Source organism: Mizuhopecten yessoensis, unplaced genomic scaffold, assembly GCF_002113885.1.
Source record: "Mizuhopecten yessoensis strain PY_sf001 unplaced genomic scaffold, ASM211388v2 scaffold29, whole genome shotgun sequence".
Lineage (NCBI taxonomy): Eukaryota > Metazoa > Mollusca > Bivalvia > Pectinida > Pectinidae > Mizuhopecten > Mizuhopecten yessoensis.
This window is the reverse complement of record NW_018403342.1, coordinates 1,008,539-1,029,492: the sequence shown is the minus strand read 5'-3', so window position 1 is coordinate 1,029,492 and position 20,954 is coordinate 1,008,539. Positions and strand designations below refer to the sequence as shown.

General features: G+C 37.2%; 2 protein-coding genes across 3 annotated transcripts; one reads left to right on the top strand and one right to left on the bottom strand.

Annotated features, from left to right (window-relative positions):
* Window positions 1-4,003: 4,003 nt before the first annotated feature.
* Window positions 4,004-17,272, bottom strand: LOC110446207 (U2 small nuclear ribonucleoprotein auxiliary factor 35 kDa subunit-related protein 2-like). Of its 2 annotated transcripts, none has more exons than XM_021491362.1 (10): window positions 16,989-17,272; window positions 15,645-15,745; window positions 12,472-12,638; window positions 11,696-11,791; window positions 10,368-10,406; window positions 8,763-8,872; window positions 8,241-8,350; window positions 6,303-6,465; window positions 5,535-5,644; window positions 4,004-5,032 (listed from the first exon to the last, which is right to left on the bottom strand). In XM_021491362.1, exons 1-10 carry the CDS (start codon window positions 17,081-17,083, stop codon window positions 4,188-4,190), a joined length of 1,836 nt encoding a protein of 611 aa, XP_021347037.1. In that variant the 5' UTR covers window positions 17,084-17,272; the 3' UTR covers window positions 4,004-4,187. The 2 variants fall into 2 exon arrangements, with proteins under 2 accessions (XP_021347037.1, XP_021346953.1); XM_021491278.1 differs by having other exon boundaries at window positions 12,472-12,641; window positions 16,989-17,269.
* Window positions 17,273-20,096: 2,824 nt separating this feature from the next.
* On the top strand, window positions 20,097-20,606 carry LOC110459567 (52 kDa repressor of the inhibitor of the protein kinase-like). The gene has a single exon (XM_021512287.1). The coding sequence runs from the start codon at window positions 20,097-20,099 to the stop codon at window positions 20,604-20,606; it is 510 nt and encodes a 169-aa protein (XP_021367962.1).
* The last annotated feature ends 348 nt before the right edge of the window (window positions 20,607-20,954 follow it).

Below are 20,954 nucleotides of genomic sequence, written 5' to 3'. Positions count from 1 at the left end.
GCTTGAATAAAGATGTCAGTCATTACTGTTCGGAAGTATAACATGATGAAGGCAATTTAAGTTTGCTCAGAGTAAATTTGTTTGAGTGTTTAAACAATGTTTACTGTTGTGACATTGCATATAGTTCATGTTTTCAGCATTTCACAACAGAAAGGTAAGAGGTAACAAGAGGCCCAGAGGATATTGTTGTTTGAAGTTTCTAACAAATTTCACCCCTGTGACCTTGAAAGTAGGTCAAATTCATTTTAATGGGGAAACTTTATAGCACTACATCCCAGGTACCTACTGGCCAAATATCATGACCCTGGGCCTTATGGAACTTGAGAAGAAGATTGTTAAAGGTTTTAACCCATGTTGACCTTTGAACCCCGACTAGCACTTAAAGTTGACCTTTGACCTCATTACTGTAACAAAGAAAAAGATTCGCACTGCTGGTCTACATAACATACCTAAGGGTCTACATAACATACCGAAGTATTACCCCTGTGACCTTGAAACTAGGTCAAAGTCATTTTAATGCGGAAACTTTATAGCAATCCATCCCATCTACCTACTGGTCAAATGTCATGACCCTAGGTCCTCTAGTTCTTCAGAAGAAGTTGTTCAAAAGAAAAAGTTGACAGATGGACGTTGATAAACTTTGTTGGGCTCCATCATAGGATATTACTGGCCAAATATCATGACTCTAGGCCTTTCAGATCTTCAGAAGAAGTTGGAATGTTTTGACCTATTTGACCCCTGTGACCTTGAAAGTAGGCCAACATCATTTTCATTCGCAAACTTTGTTGGGCTTCATTCCAGGATGTTACTGGCCAAATATCATGACTGTAGTACTTTCAGATATTCAGAAGATATTCAGAAGAAGTCGTTCAAACAAAATTGACGGATGGACGGCAGACGCATGCCGCGCCATGGCATAAGCTTGCATGCCCTTTGGACAGGTCAGCTAAAAATCATGATTCTAACGTATTTCAGTTTTAACCAGTATGAGCTGTCTGACCTTAAACAAAGGTAAAAGTGCTTAAGTAAACTTTGTTAAACTGCATGCCAGCATGATACTGGAATAACATTACATCCCTTGGACTTTCGGTTGGTCAGAAGAGGTCAATTAATTTTTTGACATATTCGACCCTGTTAAATTGCAACTTGGACAAGTTCATTTTATTTTGCAAACAATATCAGCTCCATCCAAGAAAACTACCACCCAAAAATTGTGACTCTATTCCTTCTGATCTTCAGGAGACATCTTAAGAAGTTTCTGACATAATTGACCCATTTGTCACTTTAAGTAGTTAAGGTCATTTTTTTGCTAAACTGTTTCGGGGGATCTACCCTGGAAGCCAATAGTGAAATATCATGACTATAGGCCTCTCAGTTCTTCAGAAGATGTAATTTGTTTACTTATTCCACTCCTGTGACTGACCTAGTAGTAGTTCAATGTCATTTATACAAAAATTGTCAGGCTTCATCCCATGAAGAATATCATAATACTTGCCTTTTGGTTCATCAAAAGAAGTCGCTTGAAGTGTTTGACGTTGAAATCATCCAGGAAGCTACCTCCCAGATATCATTATTCTGAGCATCTAGGTTTTTCAGAATTTGTTTAAAGGAAAAGTTGAGGCAGGAGGAAAGATAGATGACAGACACTGCATAAGCTCGCCTAATAAATATGCATTTCCCCTCCATGCACCACCTCCGTTAGCACAAATTGAATCTAGTTGGCTCAAGTATGCTTTATACAAAATCAAGTAAAAGAGAGTCCAGCCAAGCTTCAGAGATACATGTAGTTCTGTAAACTGTTACCACGGCGTCATCAATTTGGCTCGACCGCTGTTAAGCATCCTTCACTTATACAAAAAATAAATTCCCTTGACCAAAGGAACTTTAATTCACAGGAAATATAATCAAAGTATGAAAGCCACCATGGAACGCTTTTAGACAAGGGATATTAAATAAAGGTTCCAATGTAGATATATCTCAAATAAATACTTAAATTATCATTTATATGTCTCTGTTTTCCTTTTCATTATCAACACTTAAGCATTTTAGCAGGGTTGCATTTCTTTTGTGTGTCAGTGTATCTATTCATGATTTTTTTTCTACATTTTGGGGAAAAAAACCCATCTTCTAGCCAGAAGGAAGTATTCGGCTGTACAAAATCAAGGGATCACTAAGTTCTTAGTCACCATAATCATTAGTGACAATATANACATTTACAATACATATAAAGTACTGAGAAGTGTATAAACCTCTTTTTTCTATGTATGTCACTTGTGTGAAAACCATGGTTACCACATCAAAAATTCCCAAAAAATGCCAAAAATTGCTATTTTTGACCCAAAATTTGACCCCCCCCCAACTAGTATTTTTTTCCCTAAGCTCTGTCTGAAATTAAAGATTACCTACCTGGCTGCAGAATTATCTGGGTCCCAGTAAAGTTGTAAAACTTGATTTTTTGCAATTTTGCGTCGTGTGTTGTTGTCAAAATTTTACCTCCTGTAAAGCTAGTTTTTCATGTGTAGGCACCCTTTCGGATTATGGCCAAAATTTTATTCTCGATCCAAAAAAATACATTTTTTTTTACAAATGTGATGCTCACATAGCCCACTTCATCATGCTTATACCAATTTTAGTACATTTTTTTTTTTTTTTATATATCATTATACAGGGGTTAGCCATTTAACAAAAATATATCACCCATGGCCACAACCCTCTACTGTATACTGCTACCTATGAAATCTTACACACAAGCAAATCATAATCTTGTTCATAACTTAACAGACATGCTGCCTTACTTCAAAATGCACTTCCTTTCCAAAAGAATTGCACAGTAAATCCCTTGCGCGCTATTCCTGTAGGATATCTAGCCCAAGTTTTTCAAACAGGGATACTGTTTTAAGTCCTATTAACAGCTATGTTCATTTAAGGACATGCCAGGTTTAGGTGGTGAAGGAAAGCCGGAGTTCTCGCAATGCCCACCGAGTGACACAAAATACAAACAAGAGGCGCAGAGGGCTTGTATCGCTCACCTGGATAATAAAGCAAACATGAGAAATTATTCTTATTACATAAAATACCTCCAATGGTTCAAAAGAAGAAGGATTTTGAAGATTTAAACCTCAAATTCCCCTATTGGGCCCCACAACTCTGCATCCAGAGAGGCCACACCCTTGGTTTACACAAAATTTATTCCCCTTTGCCCAAGGATGTTCCAGGCCAAAGTTGGATGAAATCTCTCAAAAGGTACAGAGGAAGAAGGCTTAAAACCTCAAATTTCCCTATTTGGCCCTGCAACTCTGCACCCAGAGGGGCCACAATCTCCATTTATACAAAATATAGTCCCCTTTGCCAAAGGATACTCCAGGTCAAATGGGGATAGAATCCCTCCAATAGTACAGAAGAAGGATTTTAACGATTTTAACCTCAAACTCCCCTTTTGAGCCCCGTCACTGCATCCAGAAGGATCACAGTGCAGATGGGCCACACGTTATGTTTATACCAAATAAAATCACCTTTGCCAAAGGATACTCCAGGTCAAATTTGGATAAAATCCCTCCAATGGTACAGAAGGAGAAGGATTTAAAAGCTTTAAACCTCAAATTCCCCACCCCTCTACACCCAAATGGGCCACATCCATCGTTTATACAAAATTGAGTCATCTTGGCTCAAGGCTCCCAGGGGCTCCAAACTCATCGTTTTTACAAAATTGAGTCCCCTTGGCCCAAGGATGCTACAGACCAAATTGGGATGAAATCACTTAAACCCTATGGTAGAAGGATGTTAAAGGTTTGCCTCTATTTCCTCTTTTTGGACCCACCCCTCTGCCCCAAGGGAGGCCACACCCACAATTTATACAAAAACTACTGGGCCTTTCAGGACTAGTATTGTATTAAAGGAAAAGTTGAAGGACGGACAACGGACTCCGCGCCATGGGCATATCATACAAGCTCACCAGTCATTTGGACCAGGTGAGCTAAAAATAAATAAAAATAAATTTTACTCACCAAATATACATATATTTTAATATCTATTTTAGTTTTTAGTGTTTCTTAGAAACTGGCATGTTATTCAATACTAGTTATCCATAATTCAGTTGCCGTATAAAATCTAGATATTTTTTTCTTTTAATTGAAGGTCTGGATATATCCAGATTAAAACAGACAGATGACATTATCACCACATAGAATTCAGGAAGCCTCTATCCATTCTAATGTGATTTTTTTATGTTTCTTATGTTTATGCTTTTTATGTTTATGTTTTTTGTCCTTATGATGATGACTTCGTGATGATTTCTCAGAATCTGAACTGTTGCTGTTCTCCTTTAGGTCACTTTTCACTTCCTCTGTTTCTAACACTTTTCCATTTTTGCTGTTTTCAAGTCTCTCATTATTTTCTCCTGATTCTGTCACTAACTGTTTTTCACTTTCACCAATGTTGTCTGTAATAACACAGTTCTCCTTTACCTTTGATTGTTTTTCTTCCTGTTGAAACTCCGATTTTGACGAAGATCTTGATCGACCTCTGGAGTAAGACCGTGAGCGTGAATGTTTCTTACTAGATTTTGATTTTGGTGACCTTGATCGACCTCTAGACAATGACCTTGAATCAGAACGCTTCTTTCTGGATTTCTGTCTGTCTCTAGTTTTACTTTTTGACCTTGATCTTGACCTTGAACGATAATTCCTTGACCTTTTTCTGTTTGATCCATGATGTCTATCTTTAGATGATGATCTTGATCTGTTTGACCTTGTATGACGGGTTGACCTATTTCTTTTTGTTGGTGACCTTGACCTGCTTCTTCTTTCCTGTGACCTTGACCTTCTTCTTTCCCGTGACCTTGACCTCTTTCTTTGCCTCCTACTTGATGACCCTTCTGACCTCTGAGACCATTCTCTGTTTCTACTTTGTGTGTTGCTTTGTCTATATCTGTCAAAATTGCGATCTGACTCCCAAAATTCATTGCCAGGATTCTTGAACACGTGGAAGAAATTACAGTTTCTTCCTTTGGGACATCGACCACTTCCAAACAAACCTGTGACAATATAATAAGTCAATGTATAAAACATGTCGTGATTCTTGATTAACAGATCTGATAAAACAAACAAAAGTAATTTTTTTAATGAATACAGTCTATCTCTCAAAGTTAATACCAGTCTCTGGGTTTACTGTACAAGTCAGTTTAAAATGTGCCTTTTTGTACCGATATAATTTGACCAGTCAAATACTTCTAGTAGATTATTCAAACTAAACTTTGGAGCCACATACATAATATCCATGTTTACAAAACCAGATTTTGCAACTCAATTTAAGTGTGTACGCATGTAAATTATTGAAAACAAAGACAAGAGACTCACTAGGAGCAGCATACCACTAACATCCCTCCCCCCCCTAACAAAACATATAATTGACAATATCAATTATTTTCATTGCACAGTTGGAAGTTGTTACCTCACAGGTAGGTTCTATAGGCAATGCTATGTTGAGAAATATTGACCTTGACCTTCTGGTAAAAAACAACACTTTTCTTCAATTACCACAGACAGCTGATTTCCAGGTTGGTATCGTGACATATTCACAGGACAGTTGTTTTCCACCATAAAATCTACCGTTGAACTGTGCAAAGGCTGAGGCTGCATCATCCTCCCTGTAAAACAAACCCAGAGGTGTATCGAGGGACATCCAACATTCTAATGCATTTGCAATTTAAACAATTTTGTACATAAAAAATATCAAACCAGTTATATCAGTTGGGGCATTGTTTGAAATCTTGAACTGTCAAAATTCAAGATGGTCACCTGGGAGCCATCTTTTTTTATCTGATCATTCTGTAAATAAAACATGCACAACTTTGAACCAAGGGAAACCTATATATGAAATTTGGGAAGGTCTGTCAAGTATTTCTTGAGAAATAGCAATGACAAACTTAAACTGCCTAATCCAAGATGGCTGCTATGTGGCCATCTTGTTTTCCAAACATCCTAAAATGAATCAAACACAACTACAGAACAATTGAAACCTACAAATAAAATCTTATAAAGATCTGTCAAGTACTTCTTGAGAATAGCATTAACAAACTTAACCTGTCAACATCAAAGATGGCGACTGGCCATTTTTTGTCTTCCCATCAGTATCAAAATGCAACAAGTAAAAATAAGATCTAACGGAAACCTACCTATGAAATTTGAAAAAAAACCTGACAAGTACTTTGTGAGAAATAGAAATATTCAAATCTAAGATGACTGCCTGGTGGCTTTTGATTGTGTTATTGAACTAAAAATATGATCAGAATCCCCTCTGCTTACCTTCTGTATTGGATATAGACGTTTCCACGGAGATGGGGCTCGTAGTTACAACAAACTTTCACCTGGACCAATCGACCTATTGCTTTGAATTCTGGAACAATGTCTTCATAAAAGTCACGAAAGTTTTGGTAGAGTTCAGAATCGTCATATTCAAGAATCAGATCTGAAAATCAATCAGAAAACACTCATCAACAAAGTACCTTTATATGATCAACAAATAAAGTTCATGACCTGTAATATTTCCATCACCTTCTTAAAACAGATTTAATTTTCATGTAGCCAAACTGGACTGGGTTAATTGCCTGCGACCAGGTACATGTAGCTAAATTGGTAACACATCCATCTAGACTTCTGAGGGTCCCTGGTTTGAATCCCAGTCTGGCCTTGTGTTTCTCTTTCTCCTGTTACAGTGGTGATTCAGACATAACCTTATATCAGGCATTGGATGTACACTTGACAAGGAGATACCCAAATCTGGGTTGTAAATAATCATGTTGAGGGGAGCAAAAACTAAGAAAAGGAGGGAGTAATGTAGCGGAATTGACTGGGTTGATAGCCAGAGGGCAGGTAGCTCAATTTGTAGAGCTTCCGTCGAGAGTTCAGAAAGTCCCGGGTTCAAATCCCAGTCTGGCTCTTTCTCCTGTTACACTGGAATTAAGGCTTTGCCTAAATCAGTAATATTAAGTGGTATATTGCAGAAAAATAACAGGGAATATGAGCTGCTCTTTCCAAAAATTGTTCAGTTTCCCCAAATGCTTCTGTTTTAAACAAGAGGCTCAATGGGCCTGCATTACTCACCTGGTATACACTTTTAACCTTAAAAACGATCTAAAATAAAGCTACAGGCAAAATAGAAGTATTTATGATTAAAAGTCATTCAAAAGGACCTGTTTAAAGATTTAAAGACATTTCACCCCTGTGACCATGAAAGTCGAACAAAGTCATTATGTTGAACAAATTTCATAGCCCTTCATGTCAGGACACAACTTGCAAAATATCATCACCCTATCCTTTTGTTTATTGAAATTAGGTCATTTAAATGTTCATACATATTTGACTAAATGTGACCTTGAAAGTGGGGCAAGGTCATTCAAATGAAAAAGCTTGATAGCCTTTCATCCAAGCATGCTACTGGTTAAATATCAACATTCTGGGCCTCATTGTTATTCAGAATAAGTTGTTTAAAGATATCTTTAAACAAATTTGACCTTGACCTTGAATATAAGTCAAGGTCATTCACTTTAACAAATTTGGTAGCCCTTTATCCTAGCATGCTACTGACCAGATATCAACGTTCTAGGCCTTATGGTTATTCATCAGAAGTCGTTGAAAGATTTTGACATATTTGACCCCTGTGACCTTGAAAATGGGCAAAGTTCACTCATTTAAACAACTTGGTAGCCCTTCATCCCAGCATGCTACTGGCCAAATATCATCACCCTGGGCCTTTTTGTTATTCAGGAGAAGAAGTTTAAAGTAAAAACGTTGACGCAGGACGGACAACGGACGCCGCACCACGGCAAAAGCTCACCTGGCCCTTCGGGCCATGTGAGCTAATAAAAAATTATTTCATAAAAATAACTTATTAATATAACTTCAATTTATTGAAGTCTTATTCATGTAGAAATTTCAAATGGTAGAAAAAGTGATAGTTTCTAAATTGCGACACTAAAACCATCTTTGAAAAGAAAGAAGAAAATTCACTGCAACATTTGCATTAAATAATGTAGCAGCATATTGGGGACAAAACTAAAGGAACGTTGACAGTTAGAAGGAAGAAATTAGTGATTATTTTGAGACTGCACTTCTACGATCTAATCGCAAGGACATGAATCTGTGAGGTCATCTGAAGGGTTTATTTATAAGAATCTTATTAAATTTATTCATATAACATCAATAATTAGTTTACAAGGTTTGATATGTGGAGCTAGTGTCTACCTGTGTCATACTCCTCGCCTGTCAGACCCTGCTCCAACTCAAAGTGGCTATACATGCCACGGAACAACAGAATGGTGCTGCTCTCTGTCTCGGGGTGGGTACGAGAACACCTGACAAATAAAATACCATTTTTCTCAATGCACAATACTGCAGTATAATCTACAAATATCAACCTGCATCAGTGTCGTTACAATGTTTTATCAATCCAAGGAAGATGATATTTATCTCGTGCAGTGGGAGTTTTGATCTTCCCTGGTTTATGTTTCATTTTCTTGACCGAAAATAAAGGTGTAATGAAATAATTATATGCGGTTCACACCTGAACATGACAATTGATAATATGAAACTTAACTGAAATTAATCAGTGATATGGTTTTCATATTGTCTAAATATTTATTAAAACTAAAGAATGTCTTTAAAGTTAGATTTTTGTGATGTGTTTTCAAACTCTTCTATATTTAAATTTTTATACCAGAATTCTTTATGTCAGATTTTCTTGAGTCTTAATTCTTTATCTCATACCTGTCACCAAATCTGCAAGCTGCTGTCTTAGCGAAAAAGGGACAGCGGTCTCTCTCCTTGCCCTGGACCACTCGTACAATGGGGTTATGCCAGGGTTGGTCATTTCCCTCCTGAATTAATAAACAGGAAAATATAAACATAAAATGTACAAGAAACAAACTTATAGTCTTAATAAAATCAAACATTATCGTTATTACACAAATTTCAGATATTTTCTTTCACCCTGGAAGAAAGCCTTGGGTTACATCATCAAGAATATTTCCCCTCTGTTTAGATTAAATTAATATCTGTCAATTTTATGGCAGTTTGTTTGTATTTTAAGTTGGATATATTGAATTTCAGCTTACCATCAACTTATTTTATTTCCTCAAAGACTAATTAATTTTCGATATCATTCATATTCATTAAGGAGATGTTTTTTTCACTGAATGATGCACCTATTTGGGAACTCAAACACTTTTGAATATTAATAAATAACTATCAACATTATTGAAATAGCCCGGTCTTCATCATGAATGTAACTAACAGCTAATACATTCTATAGGCATATATTGGGAAATAAAGTAAATATGAAAATAAAGGGATTTACCAGATGGCCTGTATCATTTAACTGAATATTTAAGCATTCCTTGCCAGTATTCTTGTTCAAAGAAAAACATTTGTATTGCAAACAAATCTACAGGGAATGGGCCAGGACCAAAGGCTTATCTTGGAGACATGATAGTGTTTGGCCGCATTAGTTTATCGCGATCCAAACAGTTGAACAGGTTGGGCAAGAGTTGCTGCTTTCAAGCGAGCTTAGACTTAATCATTTGCAGGTCCGTCAGGATTTATACCCGAAAATGTTACATTTAAAAACAGACAAACTGGTTGAGACAGTTACACAAAAGGGGCCTTTGTCTCTTCATGTCCAGCAAGCACATGCATATCGCTCTTGTTGGCCCAGATGTTAGCGTGTGAGGGGGTCTTAGTGTGGGAGGAAACCGGAATACCCAGAGAAAACGCACATGTTCTGGCAGGTGACCCCAAACCTTTTCACTTCCGATCGGGAATTGAACCCCAGCCGCCTTGGTGAAAGGCAAGTGTGCTATCCACTGCACCCCCTGACCCGAGGGGTAGAGACGTGTGCTATCCGCTGCACCACCTGACCCGAGGGGTAGAGACAGAGGGGGGCTATCCACTGCACCACCTGACCCGAGGGGTAGAGAAGTGTGCTATCCACTGCACCACCTGACCAGAGGGGTAGAGACAGAGGTGTGCTATCCACTGCACCACCTGACCCGAGGGGTAGAGACAGAGGGGGGCTATCCACTGCACCACCTGACCCGAGGGGTAGAGAAGTGTGCTATCCACTGCACCACCTGACCAGAGGGGAAGAGACAGAGGTGTGCTATCCACTGCACCACCTGACCCGAGGGGTAGAGACCTGACCCGAGGGGTAGAGACAGAGCAGAACATTAATCATGACAGCATGATTGTAAGTTGCTTCCTTTTTTCATTCATGTCATATCCACAACTGATTACTAATTTCTGTTATCTGTCAAGATGCCAGTGGGCATTTTTATTGATTATAATTGATTTGATGATAGGATGTGATGTAGATACCTTGTTTTCGTTTGCCGTGGCCTGACGTAGCAGATCCTCCTACAAAACAGCAGCATGTTGATGACAAAGCAGGACCGGGGCTAAAAAGGTCTGACAACTGAAGTTAAGTTTATGTCAAAACAAATTGTACTATTATTCATTCATTTTTAATTTTTTCCCTTTTCCCCCAAACCTCAGTTTTGTTTTTACACATTACATCATTTGTGGCCATTTCTTGGATAAGCCCTGTTTAAGTCTAAAAGATGCAAAAAGAAAGCACAACTGCAAAACAAAATGCCTCTTAAGCCTTATTGAAAATTGGATCTCATTTTGCCCTCAAATTGTTAACTAGAGGAAACTGTGTATGCTAATAGTAGAAAACTCTTTAACACTTTGCAAGTTGGCTTTACCAAAATATTTATCAAGTGTGACATTTTTTTTAGTAACAAAGTTTCACGATGAAAAACTCATGAACAAGATATTTGATAACTGACATCATTAAAAATAGCTACCACATCTTAAAAATAAACTTTTCACTGATTGTAAAGATATAATATCTGAATTATTCCATCACATAAAAGATACATCCTATCAAAAACATCTTCCTGGCATTCCAACGCATCGCCATAATGTAGTCTTGGTCAAGGAAACATTTGATCATTTTTCCATTTAATGCAGAAAATGTATATCTTATAGTTATATAACCTCGGTATAACATCTGTTTATGTATCTGATAACAATTCCTATCTAAAATGTGTCTTTTTCATAGGCTAGCTAATTGTTTGAAGTCGTCTCCATTAGAATAGAATACCTAAAACCAAGCAATAACCTGCGTTTTCGACTTTAAGGTTTCAATATAAACATTTCTATATATGAAATTGATACAGATATAGAGGATCTGTCATTCGTTTCCCTTCATATTAGATTTATGATATAAATTTTCCTTGCGAGCCTTTGGCGAGCAAATATGAAAAATCCAAAAAAAGTATCATAAATCCAATATAAAAGGAAACGCATGACAAATTCTTTTTATCATATTATACAAAATAAACTGTATAATTGTGATCTGAAACGAATATTTTGCACTTGGCTGTCTCTGAACCGATGAAGATTGTGTCCGCTTCACAATGATGTGATGTCACATTGATTTTTCCTATTCGATTGTGATGTCATTTTCGGAGTGATATTACACACGTTACATAAACATAATCTATGCGAGTGCTTTTTGAGACTGCATAACACGGTATTCATATGATAAAAATATAAATGCTAATAGTAAATGGCGTAACAGATTTTTTACTTATGGACACTATTGTTTTAGGATATCCTTTGTACATGGCTTCTTTCACCTGGCGAGACTTCTTTTCTTTATCTATTTCATCCTTCTTCTCTTGTTCTTCCTTTTCTTCTTTCTGTTGTGCTTCCCACTCTTCTTTGATCCTTTTCTAAAGATTATAAAAACAAATATTCAATCAGCGATTGTTTGAATTTAACTCCAAGCATGCAATTATGCTAATTTGAAAGTGCAAGTAAACAAGGATACTCTAATTTGAAAGAGCAAGTAAACAAGGAGACTCCTTAATGTGTCTGTAAAAGATATAACAAAGACTATATTTTAATTGCCTTCCTGAGATAATGTACATACATAAGTAAAGCAAGTTTGATGAATGTATCTGCAAATGAAATAGCAAGGAAGTTAAAGTTCGGACAAACTATGGTATCAAATATGAACAAACGATCACGACTCCTTCTAAACAATAACTAACATGAAGTGGGCAGCACTCCATCTTCCCCAGATACACACGTATAGTTTGGTGAATGAAGGTACACGCATAATTACAAAACAAATTGTACTCGAGACAAAAATTGTTGACATCAAGCTAGCTAGAAAATGCCATACTGAACACAGCAATGGATGGGACTGATAATTAATGCTTTTACTCCCAATTCATAAATCTGTTCTTCTAAGAACATACATGACAGTTTTCCTTTTGAAATTTTTGATAAATAAATGACAAGTCTAAATATTGAGTGAATATACTGATTTTCATGCCTGCCGCCAGGCTATATAACATAAACATGATGTTATTTCATTGTAGAACATAACAATGCAGTAACTTTTCACCTCTTGTTCCTCCCTATTCTGTTTCTCTACCCTCTCTCTCTCCTTTGTCCTCTGCCACTGGTCCAGTGCTTGTTTCTCTCGCTCCAGCCATTGGGCATGAAGATATGCCCTCTCAGCCTCATCTCTTTGCTGCTTCAGCTTCTCAAATTCTTCATCGGTAGCTTCAACTTCTGACAACAACCAGAGGACATCATATATCTAACAAAACTTACAGAGCTTTGGACATTTAAATTTGATATTGTTAACTTCTTGATTTATTGGCAGGTCTTATCAATTGTACATGCTGCAATTTAATACTATCCATCCTTTGCTATAATAGTTGACTATTATATGTATAAAATTATGTAGGGCAATGACCATTCTGATACTGTACATGAAAGTACCAATGTATATACAGCATATCTAACTTATCTATTGTAGTGATATAGTTTCTCATCTTCTATCTGTTGGTTTCTGTATATGATGGAATGTTTGAAATAAATGATGTCAACTCCTTCATTGAATCAAAGTTGTAAAATCTACCGGATGTGAGGCTTTACTTAAACAAGAGGCACATGGGGCTTAACGGTCACCTGAGTTCTGATATATTTATACAGAGAATTGATTCTTGATTATTGTTTTTAAAACGTGAACAGAAATATTATTCAAAGTGACAAAAAAACACAATAAAACCACCTTATTTATATATAGCATACAGATTTAAGGCTGAAAAGTATTTGAAACTAGCACCTCTGATTCTAAACAAGGGAAATGAAGAAATTTTAGCACACTGACTCCTTTGGGCACCGCCCTAAGCCTACAGCCCTTGGGGTGGGGGACTGGCTCAAAATTTTCAAAGTATCAAACTGTCAACTCAGGGTTAACATATTCCAATCAAATTATGATCAACATGTAATATCCAAAGTATCATTTGCCATATACACCATAATAAATACCCAGGGGGAAACTTGAGACCCCAGGGTCATGAAATTCACAATTTTGGTAAAGCACCTTAAGACCCTTCCATCTATGAAGAGTATTTGATTCTACCATATCTGGGTCTTGAGAAGATTTTTGAAATTTCAGTCAATTCAACCCTTTTTGGCCCCACCCATCAGCCCCTGGGGGTCAGTCAGGGCTGATTTGTGCATACCATCAAACTGCTATCCAATACTGATAATGCTAACCAAGTTTGAATTAATTCCAATGAAAATTAAACAAATGCTGTCCAAAATGTGATTTCCCTATATAAACTATAGTAAAGTTTACCCCCTCCCCAGGGGGAAACGTGAGACCACAGGGTTATGAAATTCACAATTTCGGTAAAGGACCTTAAGAGATGAAATCTGTGTAAAGTATTTGATTCTACCATATCACGATCTTGAGAAGAAGATTTTTGAAATTTTAATCAATTTTTTTAGACTTCGTCTCAGGTGACTTAAAAAGTTAAAATGGATGGCTGGGTGGCAGAGTGGACAGCACACTCGCCTTTCACCAAAGCGACCCGGGCGAAAAAAGGCCCCAAATTTGTGATGGTTGATTATCATGTTTATATACATTGAGTTAGTTTTTGTTCAAATTGTAAAAGACACCTGGCAACACTCTTGGTAAATCCTGTGTCTTTATACAATTCCAAAATAACTCTAGTTAGATAATTATAAATTTTATGACACCTAGATAAATTTGAGAGACCAACGCAGAGGTGGACTCGAGACTTTTTCCACGTGCAAGTGATAAGAAAATTGTTTGAACCACAAACCCTGAAAATATTGAGTGATTAATTGTTTATCATCTATATACCACTACCTTATATATTTCTCAATTTGTAAATAATCAACTTAATAACATATCTCCCAACTGACTTCCAGGCTTAATGATCATAGAGATCCTCGGTCTGTGACAAACAGAGGAATACCATGCAACTATGTAGAAAGATATTTTTTAAACAACATTAATCTATTGTCATTGGCTTTCCCATATGCACAGGTATATATTCACTTAAAATGCTGTTGTTACCCTAACAATATGTTTTCCTAATTATTTAATGATTTGTTTATGACAAGACTATTTTCTTATGTGGAACATCTTTGTGTGGATACTATTTCCGGTTCAAGATGTCACCTAGCCCGATCAGGTGTTCCTTATTGAAAAATCCCATTCCTAAATGGGAAAAGCCAATTGCATGTTCTTTTCAACTTCTTCTAGAGTATTCTCATACTGACAGCCCATGATAACAGATTTACCATGCTACTGGTAGGTAGAATAATGTAGTATATAGATGATAAACATCACAACCAACCATTAATCGTTTGGGAATCTCTATATCTGTGATGAAAAATTATAAGATAGAGCGCTTACTGCTTAATTTATATATTATAGTAAAGATAAGCTGCTATAACATAGCTTCTGACAAGACATTTTTATATTGCGTCGTCAGATCTAGAGCTACAAAGAGGTCCTGTGCAAACTAATGGAGCAAACGCAAAAGTGCTAATCTGTAAGATTACATATAATTCACACCTCGTATGACAGATCACACGTGACGTTATCTCAATTATGAGATTCTATATATGGCCTGCATGGCGAAATGTAGTATAGTATTGGTTATATCATAGGAACCGAGCAATATGTCAGTTATTATACGAGACGGGCAGGGCTACTTCTCGAGCGCGTAGCACGAGAGATGTAAGCCCTGCCTCTCGAGTAAGATTACAATAACTGACATATTGCGAGGTTTATGATGTAACCGACTTGTCGCATAAAGCGCCACGTGACAATTGTTTTGGTAAAGTCTGACATTTTCTTTAAAACATCACAACATGTCGGACTGCATCCTAATTAACCAAAGTGTTTTTGACACGATGCATCTGATCTCTCATACACGCATTGAAAGTGACCTAGAAAGTATCACTGAAACATTTCAGACATCAATTGCCCTTGCTATGTTAACTTGATAATTTAACAACATTTCAGGCAGGGTTTACTTCCAAGTTACATGTATATAGGAGATCAACAGAAATAGTTCATATTACAAACCAGTATGTGGATACGGAAGAATGTGCTGTCAATTAAGTCTAAATTGCCAGGTGTGATTACCACTGGGCTTGCTCCATTAGCTAGGCATGGGATCGATTCAGTACCTGGGCAGGGCAGAGGTAGCCGGGTAGTAAAATTAGTACGACTGAAATCCATACCCAAACTCTCGATTCCTTTATCTGCTGCCAACTCCTTGGCGACTTCTCGTCTTTTATTGCGTCGCCTTTCTCTCTTTAGTCTTGCTCTCCATTGCTTATGACTGATGTAAGAAAAAGAAATACATTTGTAATTGCATAAATCATGGTCGTTTTTATTTAAACGGTTAAACCGGTTGGAGCACAGTTATTCATTTATTAAATAAGTAATATAATCTGATGCTGCTTTCAGGTGAGCATTGACAAAGCCTTGCAAGGTCTGCACACAGACTTTGATATCTAATCTAATTTCGTGGTCTGCATAGATGACTTCATCACCTTGGCTCATGTAATGTGACAATCATTAGCTAGAGCGACAGTACGTAGATGAGACAGAGGCATTTCACATTTTATATTTGATTTGCAGTCTTAGACAAGATGTTCAAGTTATCATGCGTGTGTAATACATATGGGTCTCTGAACAAGTGTACAGTTATGACTATATCATCCAAAAAACATCCTTTTTCTCAAAAATACGTGCTGAACGGGGGCAATCTGATTTAAAATGGTCCAAACATATAGAAAATACAGCCGCTGCAGCAAATAGATCTTTAGGCTTTTTGAAAAGAAATCTCAAAACAGAAAACAATGACATTAAAAGTAAAGCCTATCTGTCACTAGTCCGCCCTAAATTAGAATATGTCTGTACCTTGTGGGACCCATGCACACACATCAGACTCAATATACAAACTTGAAATGGTACAGAGACGCGCTGCCAGGTATACCTGCAATAGGTATCAGAATACCAGCAGCGTCTCTGACATGTTGAGCACACTTCCGTAGCCAACACTCGCAGAACGACGTCTTAAGGCCCGCCTCATTCGTATGTATAAGACAGCTAGTACATAACCTATAGCTAGTCGCCATCCCCAGTTCCTCCATTCTCACACCATCAGACAGTCGAACTCGTCAAAACCACTCTCTCTCCTTCAGACACATTCACTCAACCAAAGACACCTCTAAATATTCTTTCTTCTCTTGAACAATCACCCAGTGGAATCTTCTCCCATCCCGTGGTGATGTCTCCATCCGTTAATGTATTCCGAGTACAGCTAACTCCAGCTGTACTCGTTACATTCCGCTAAGCACCATTCCATATGTATAAAGTTTTAGCCTCACTGTTTTTAAATCCACGCATTGCACACACACACTGCAGTCCGTAATCTTCAAATGATTGAATGAGGACTGTATAACTAAAGAAGAACAGATGAAGGCGAATGAATGTAAGTAACGTAAGTACGTTGCTGGTCATATTCGTTTAAGGGCCCAAAAACGTTTACCCGATGCTATTATACATCTAGACATTACCTCAATTTAGCGCCAGAAGAAATTTCGCTACCACATTCATCAACAATTGTAATTTTCTGCAGCTCGAATCCTGCCCCTTCTCCCTCGTCGTCCATGCTTTATCTCTGTCGAACAGACGCTTGGTATTTTAATGCCGCGGTTAAGTGTAGAACCAGCCCGAGCTCGAACCGGACAATTTTGCCGTTGATGGTGATGACTAAATCCAGAGACGGAAACAAATGCGGATTTGTAAAGGAAATCGATGTATCGGAGATTTTCTTTACAGCCTGTTTACTTAGCCAGTGACGTCATCTTGGTGGTCTTAACATGTCTAATTCTAAATGTTTAGTGCGCAGTTTTTAGAGACTGAAAGGTCTTTATATAATAACCCCCCCATTTATTTGTTATTCAAACACCCTTTATACTATTGCTTCACGCATTGAAAAAAAATCATTTATATACACTTACGAATATCAGATTATTATTTACAATGCATGTTATTTTAAAATGTTGCATGTGATATATGTATATCAGAAAGGCTCCAGGGGTGTTAATAATTTGGAACATTTATTTACACCATTAAACTCTGTAAAGCAATGTTTGAAATTAGTTAAGTATCATTTTACTAGTCTGGGTAATGCAATGGCGGATCCAGAGGGTTTTTTTGGGCTTCAGGAAACCCCCCACCCTGAGAATTTTCTTTAAAAATCATGTTTTTTCAACATTTTCCCCAATTTTTCCCCCCATGGAACCCCCCCCCCCCAGGAAATTTGGAAACCCCCCCAGATAGGTCTCTGGATCCGCCACTGTAATGAAAAGTGGCTTAGAGATTCACATAATGACCGTAATTGTGAAAACGGCAATAAGTTGAGAACAATGCCTCGAGTACTATGGATTTCAGGTATTGACAGGCGCTAGCTAAATTTCGCAGTGGTAATTTAAAGCTAAGCATTGAAACTGGTCGGTATATTCTCGGTATATTCTCGTCCTAAAATTCTTTTAGAAGATAGACTTTGTACATTTTGTGATTGAAACTGTATTGAAGACGAATGCCATTTCTGATTTTATGTGATTTTTATTCAGATATCAGCGCTCATCTTTTTACGACAACAGAACAGATTATACCAGGTTTTAACTATTTTAACACTGTATAGAAACTTGTGATCTTAATGAATGAACATACATACAGTTCATAAAATGTAACGTAGAAGAATGAGTTTTTAATATTAAGTCTTAAACATTTTTTAGTATCTCTGAGCTAATTTTTATAATTGATAAATGACGTTGTATTAACGAATATCTTTAGTGTCTCCTGTAAGCCGCAGTAGACTGGGTGTCATCCAGATATTGTTTGTACATTTTAGATCATGCTTGTATGTATGTATTTTAAACAAAATTGACATGTGACACTTTAATAAAATAATTTGTATTTGTATTGATAAACCGGTCAAGTATGGACTTCAAGTATACATGCTTTGTGATTCAAACAATGGATACTGTTGCAGACTTGAACTCTATACTGGACGTGGAGGGCAGCAGGCATCACAAAGCACATTTGGACTTACCTATGACCTAGTGATGTGCCTTGTCAGTCCACATTTGAATAAAGGCTACCACTTTTACATGGACAATTGTTTCAGCAGTCCCCATTTATTTTATAACTTGTATCTAAATGCAACACTTGCAGGTGGAACTGTGCGAAGTAACAGACGGGGTATTCCAGAATCTGAAATCTGCAAAACCTGCTAAATGGGAGATATTGTTGTCAACAATGGCACTCTTGTTGGCGTGCAATATGCTGATAAGAAGTATGTCTGTCTCCTAACTACAATAGTAATTAACTTCAGGCTTATCAATATTGCATACGATTTCGTAACATTCGTAACGACGTCATGCAATAATATGTGTACCGAGAAAGATATATAAAATTGAGGAAAGTTGATACAATGTTATTTGAATTCTAGCATTGAAATTTTTAAATATCATACATACACATATAAACAAAATATGGATATAACTGCCTTGTTGAAGTTAAAAGGAAGTATGAGGTGCTCATTAAAATTCCTTTTAAAACTCTGAGATCAGAAATACTCCTTTGATATTTATCACAGATGTAGTAGCTGTAAACAATGTAACATTTAAATTTGATGAATTAAATTAATAGAAACATCATTCTTAATTGTATACCTCACGTTGACACACCTGACACATCTGCAAGTCCAGCTAAACGACTAAAGTGCCACACTGCGCCAACTATAGCCGATCAAACTTCAGGTATAACTTCGACATTGGAATGTCTGTAGGGACAAAACTTTCAGATGCTCAGAAGTACGACATTCTACAGAATGTTTTCCATCCAGACGAGGAATACTCCTTTCTAAAGACCATGATGGGTCGAGGAACAGAATTTTCCAGATTCAGTGGCTGAAACGTTACCCTGGACTAGTTTATTCACCAACTTGTGATGTGGCCTTTTGCCTTCACTGCACACTTTTTGCTGTGGAGACAACTAAGCGGGGACAACTTGTTTCTGAACCATTCAGAAATTAGAAGAAGGCTATTGAGAGGTTTGATGAACATTTTTTTCAAAATATGACACAATTCGGGCAACAAGAGTGGTTCAAGTCATCAGAAAACAGGAACTGGCTTTGAGCTGCACATGGATTGCTACACCGAGAGTGTCAACTTCACGAAGTGCATGGAAAACAAACTGATTCCGATTCCACGTCAAATAGATGCTGCACTAGAGGAAAGGAGGAAGAATATGCGGGTAATAGAGACCATTGCTAAAACTGTGCTATTTTGTGGAAGACATAACATTAGCCTACGAGGTCAGAGAGATGACAGTCGTCATAATGGAGATCCATCTATTAACACAGGAAACTTTAAGGCACTTTTACTTGTTGTCAGAGCCCTGAAGAATGTTTCCCTAGTGAAAGCATCTATCCAGGATTGCAGGGATAACATAGATGAAATCCACGCATTTGGTATCGAGAAGCTGAGAAACTAGCAGAGGACCTTGATGTTCCTGTCACCATACCCAGAACTTGTCGACGCCAAACACACAGAAACAATGTTCCTGCAGATTCAACAGAGGACAATTATAGGAAGTCTCTCAGCATCCCAATGATGGACCATCTCCTGGAGGAAATGAAGACACGCTTCACTGACTTGTATGAGCGAACAGCACTAGGGCTGAAACTTGTTCCTTCAGAATTGGAAAATAGTGTAGAGGTGAATTCACTGAAGGCCTTTTTCCAGGAGGACATGCCATCGCCATCAACATTTGATGCAGACTTCCAACAGTGGAAATTCTATTGGACGGATCAGACAGAGAAGCCCACCTCCCTTTCAACTGCTATCAAGGAATGTGATATCCACATGTTTGAAAACATTTCAACTTTATTAAAAATATGTGGAACATTTCCATTAACAAGTTGTGAATGCGAACGTAGCATCAGTGTGCTGATACATCTCAAAACGTATCTGCGGTCAACAATGGGACAGCAGAGAAAGACCTCTCTGGCTCTTATGTTCATTCATAGAGCAGTGAAAGTTCTAACTACAGACATTGTGAGAGAGTTTGCCAGGAAGAATCCAAGGAAGATGGAGCTTCCAAGCATTTTGATTGAGGAATGAAATGAGACATCATGACATTACATTGTGTTTAAATATCTTAAGCTTGGACAAACAATCTTTGTTGTGCTTCAATTCCCAAACACCATAACCAATTTGAAGTGACTCAAATGGAAGGTCAAAACATTATTTTAAATGTTACCTTAACTTAAGAGTTTTATCTAGTCTTTCATTAAGTAACTTTCCATCATATCATCAGCTAATAATGTATTAGAAGCTTTACTATTATGAATCATTTGACTGAGTCATGTATCTGCATGTCCTTTTATTTCGTTTGATTTTTATACAAAAGTGATGTGCAATTTCATATTATAACTTGAGAGATTATTTTTATCTGACGCATCAGTTTGC

Coding starts and splice junctions, on each gene's coding strand:
- LOC110446207 (XM_021491278.1), bottom strand. CDS start 17,083: ATGGACGACGAGGGAGAAGGGGCAGGATTCGAGCTGCAGAAAATTACA. Junction 10,407..11,695: donor AAGAAAAGAAGTCTCGCCAG/GTGAAAGAAGCC, acceptor GCTGTTTTGTAG/GAGGATCTGCTACGTCAGGC. Junction 5,645..6,302: donor GTCTATATCCAATACAGAAG/GTAAGCAGAGGG, acceptor TTTGTTTTACAG/GGAGGATGATGCAGCCTCAG.
- LOC110459567 (XM_021512287.1), top strand. CDS start 20,097: ATGGACCATCTCCTGGAGGAAATGAAGACACGCTTCACTGACTTGTAT.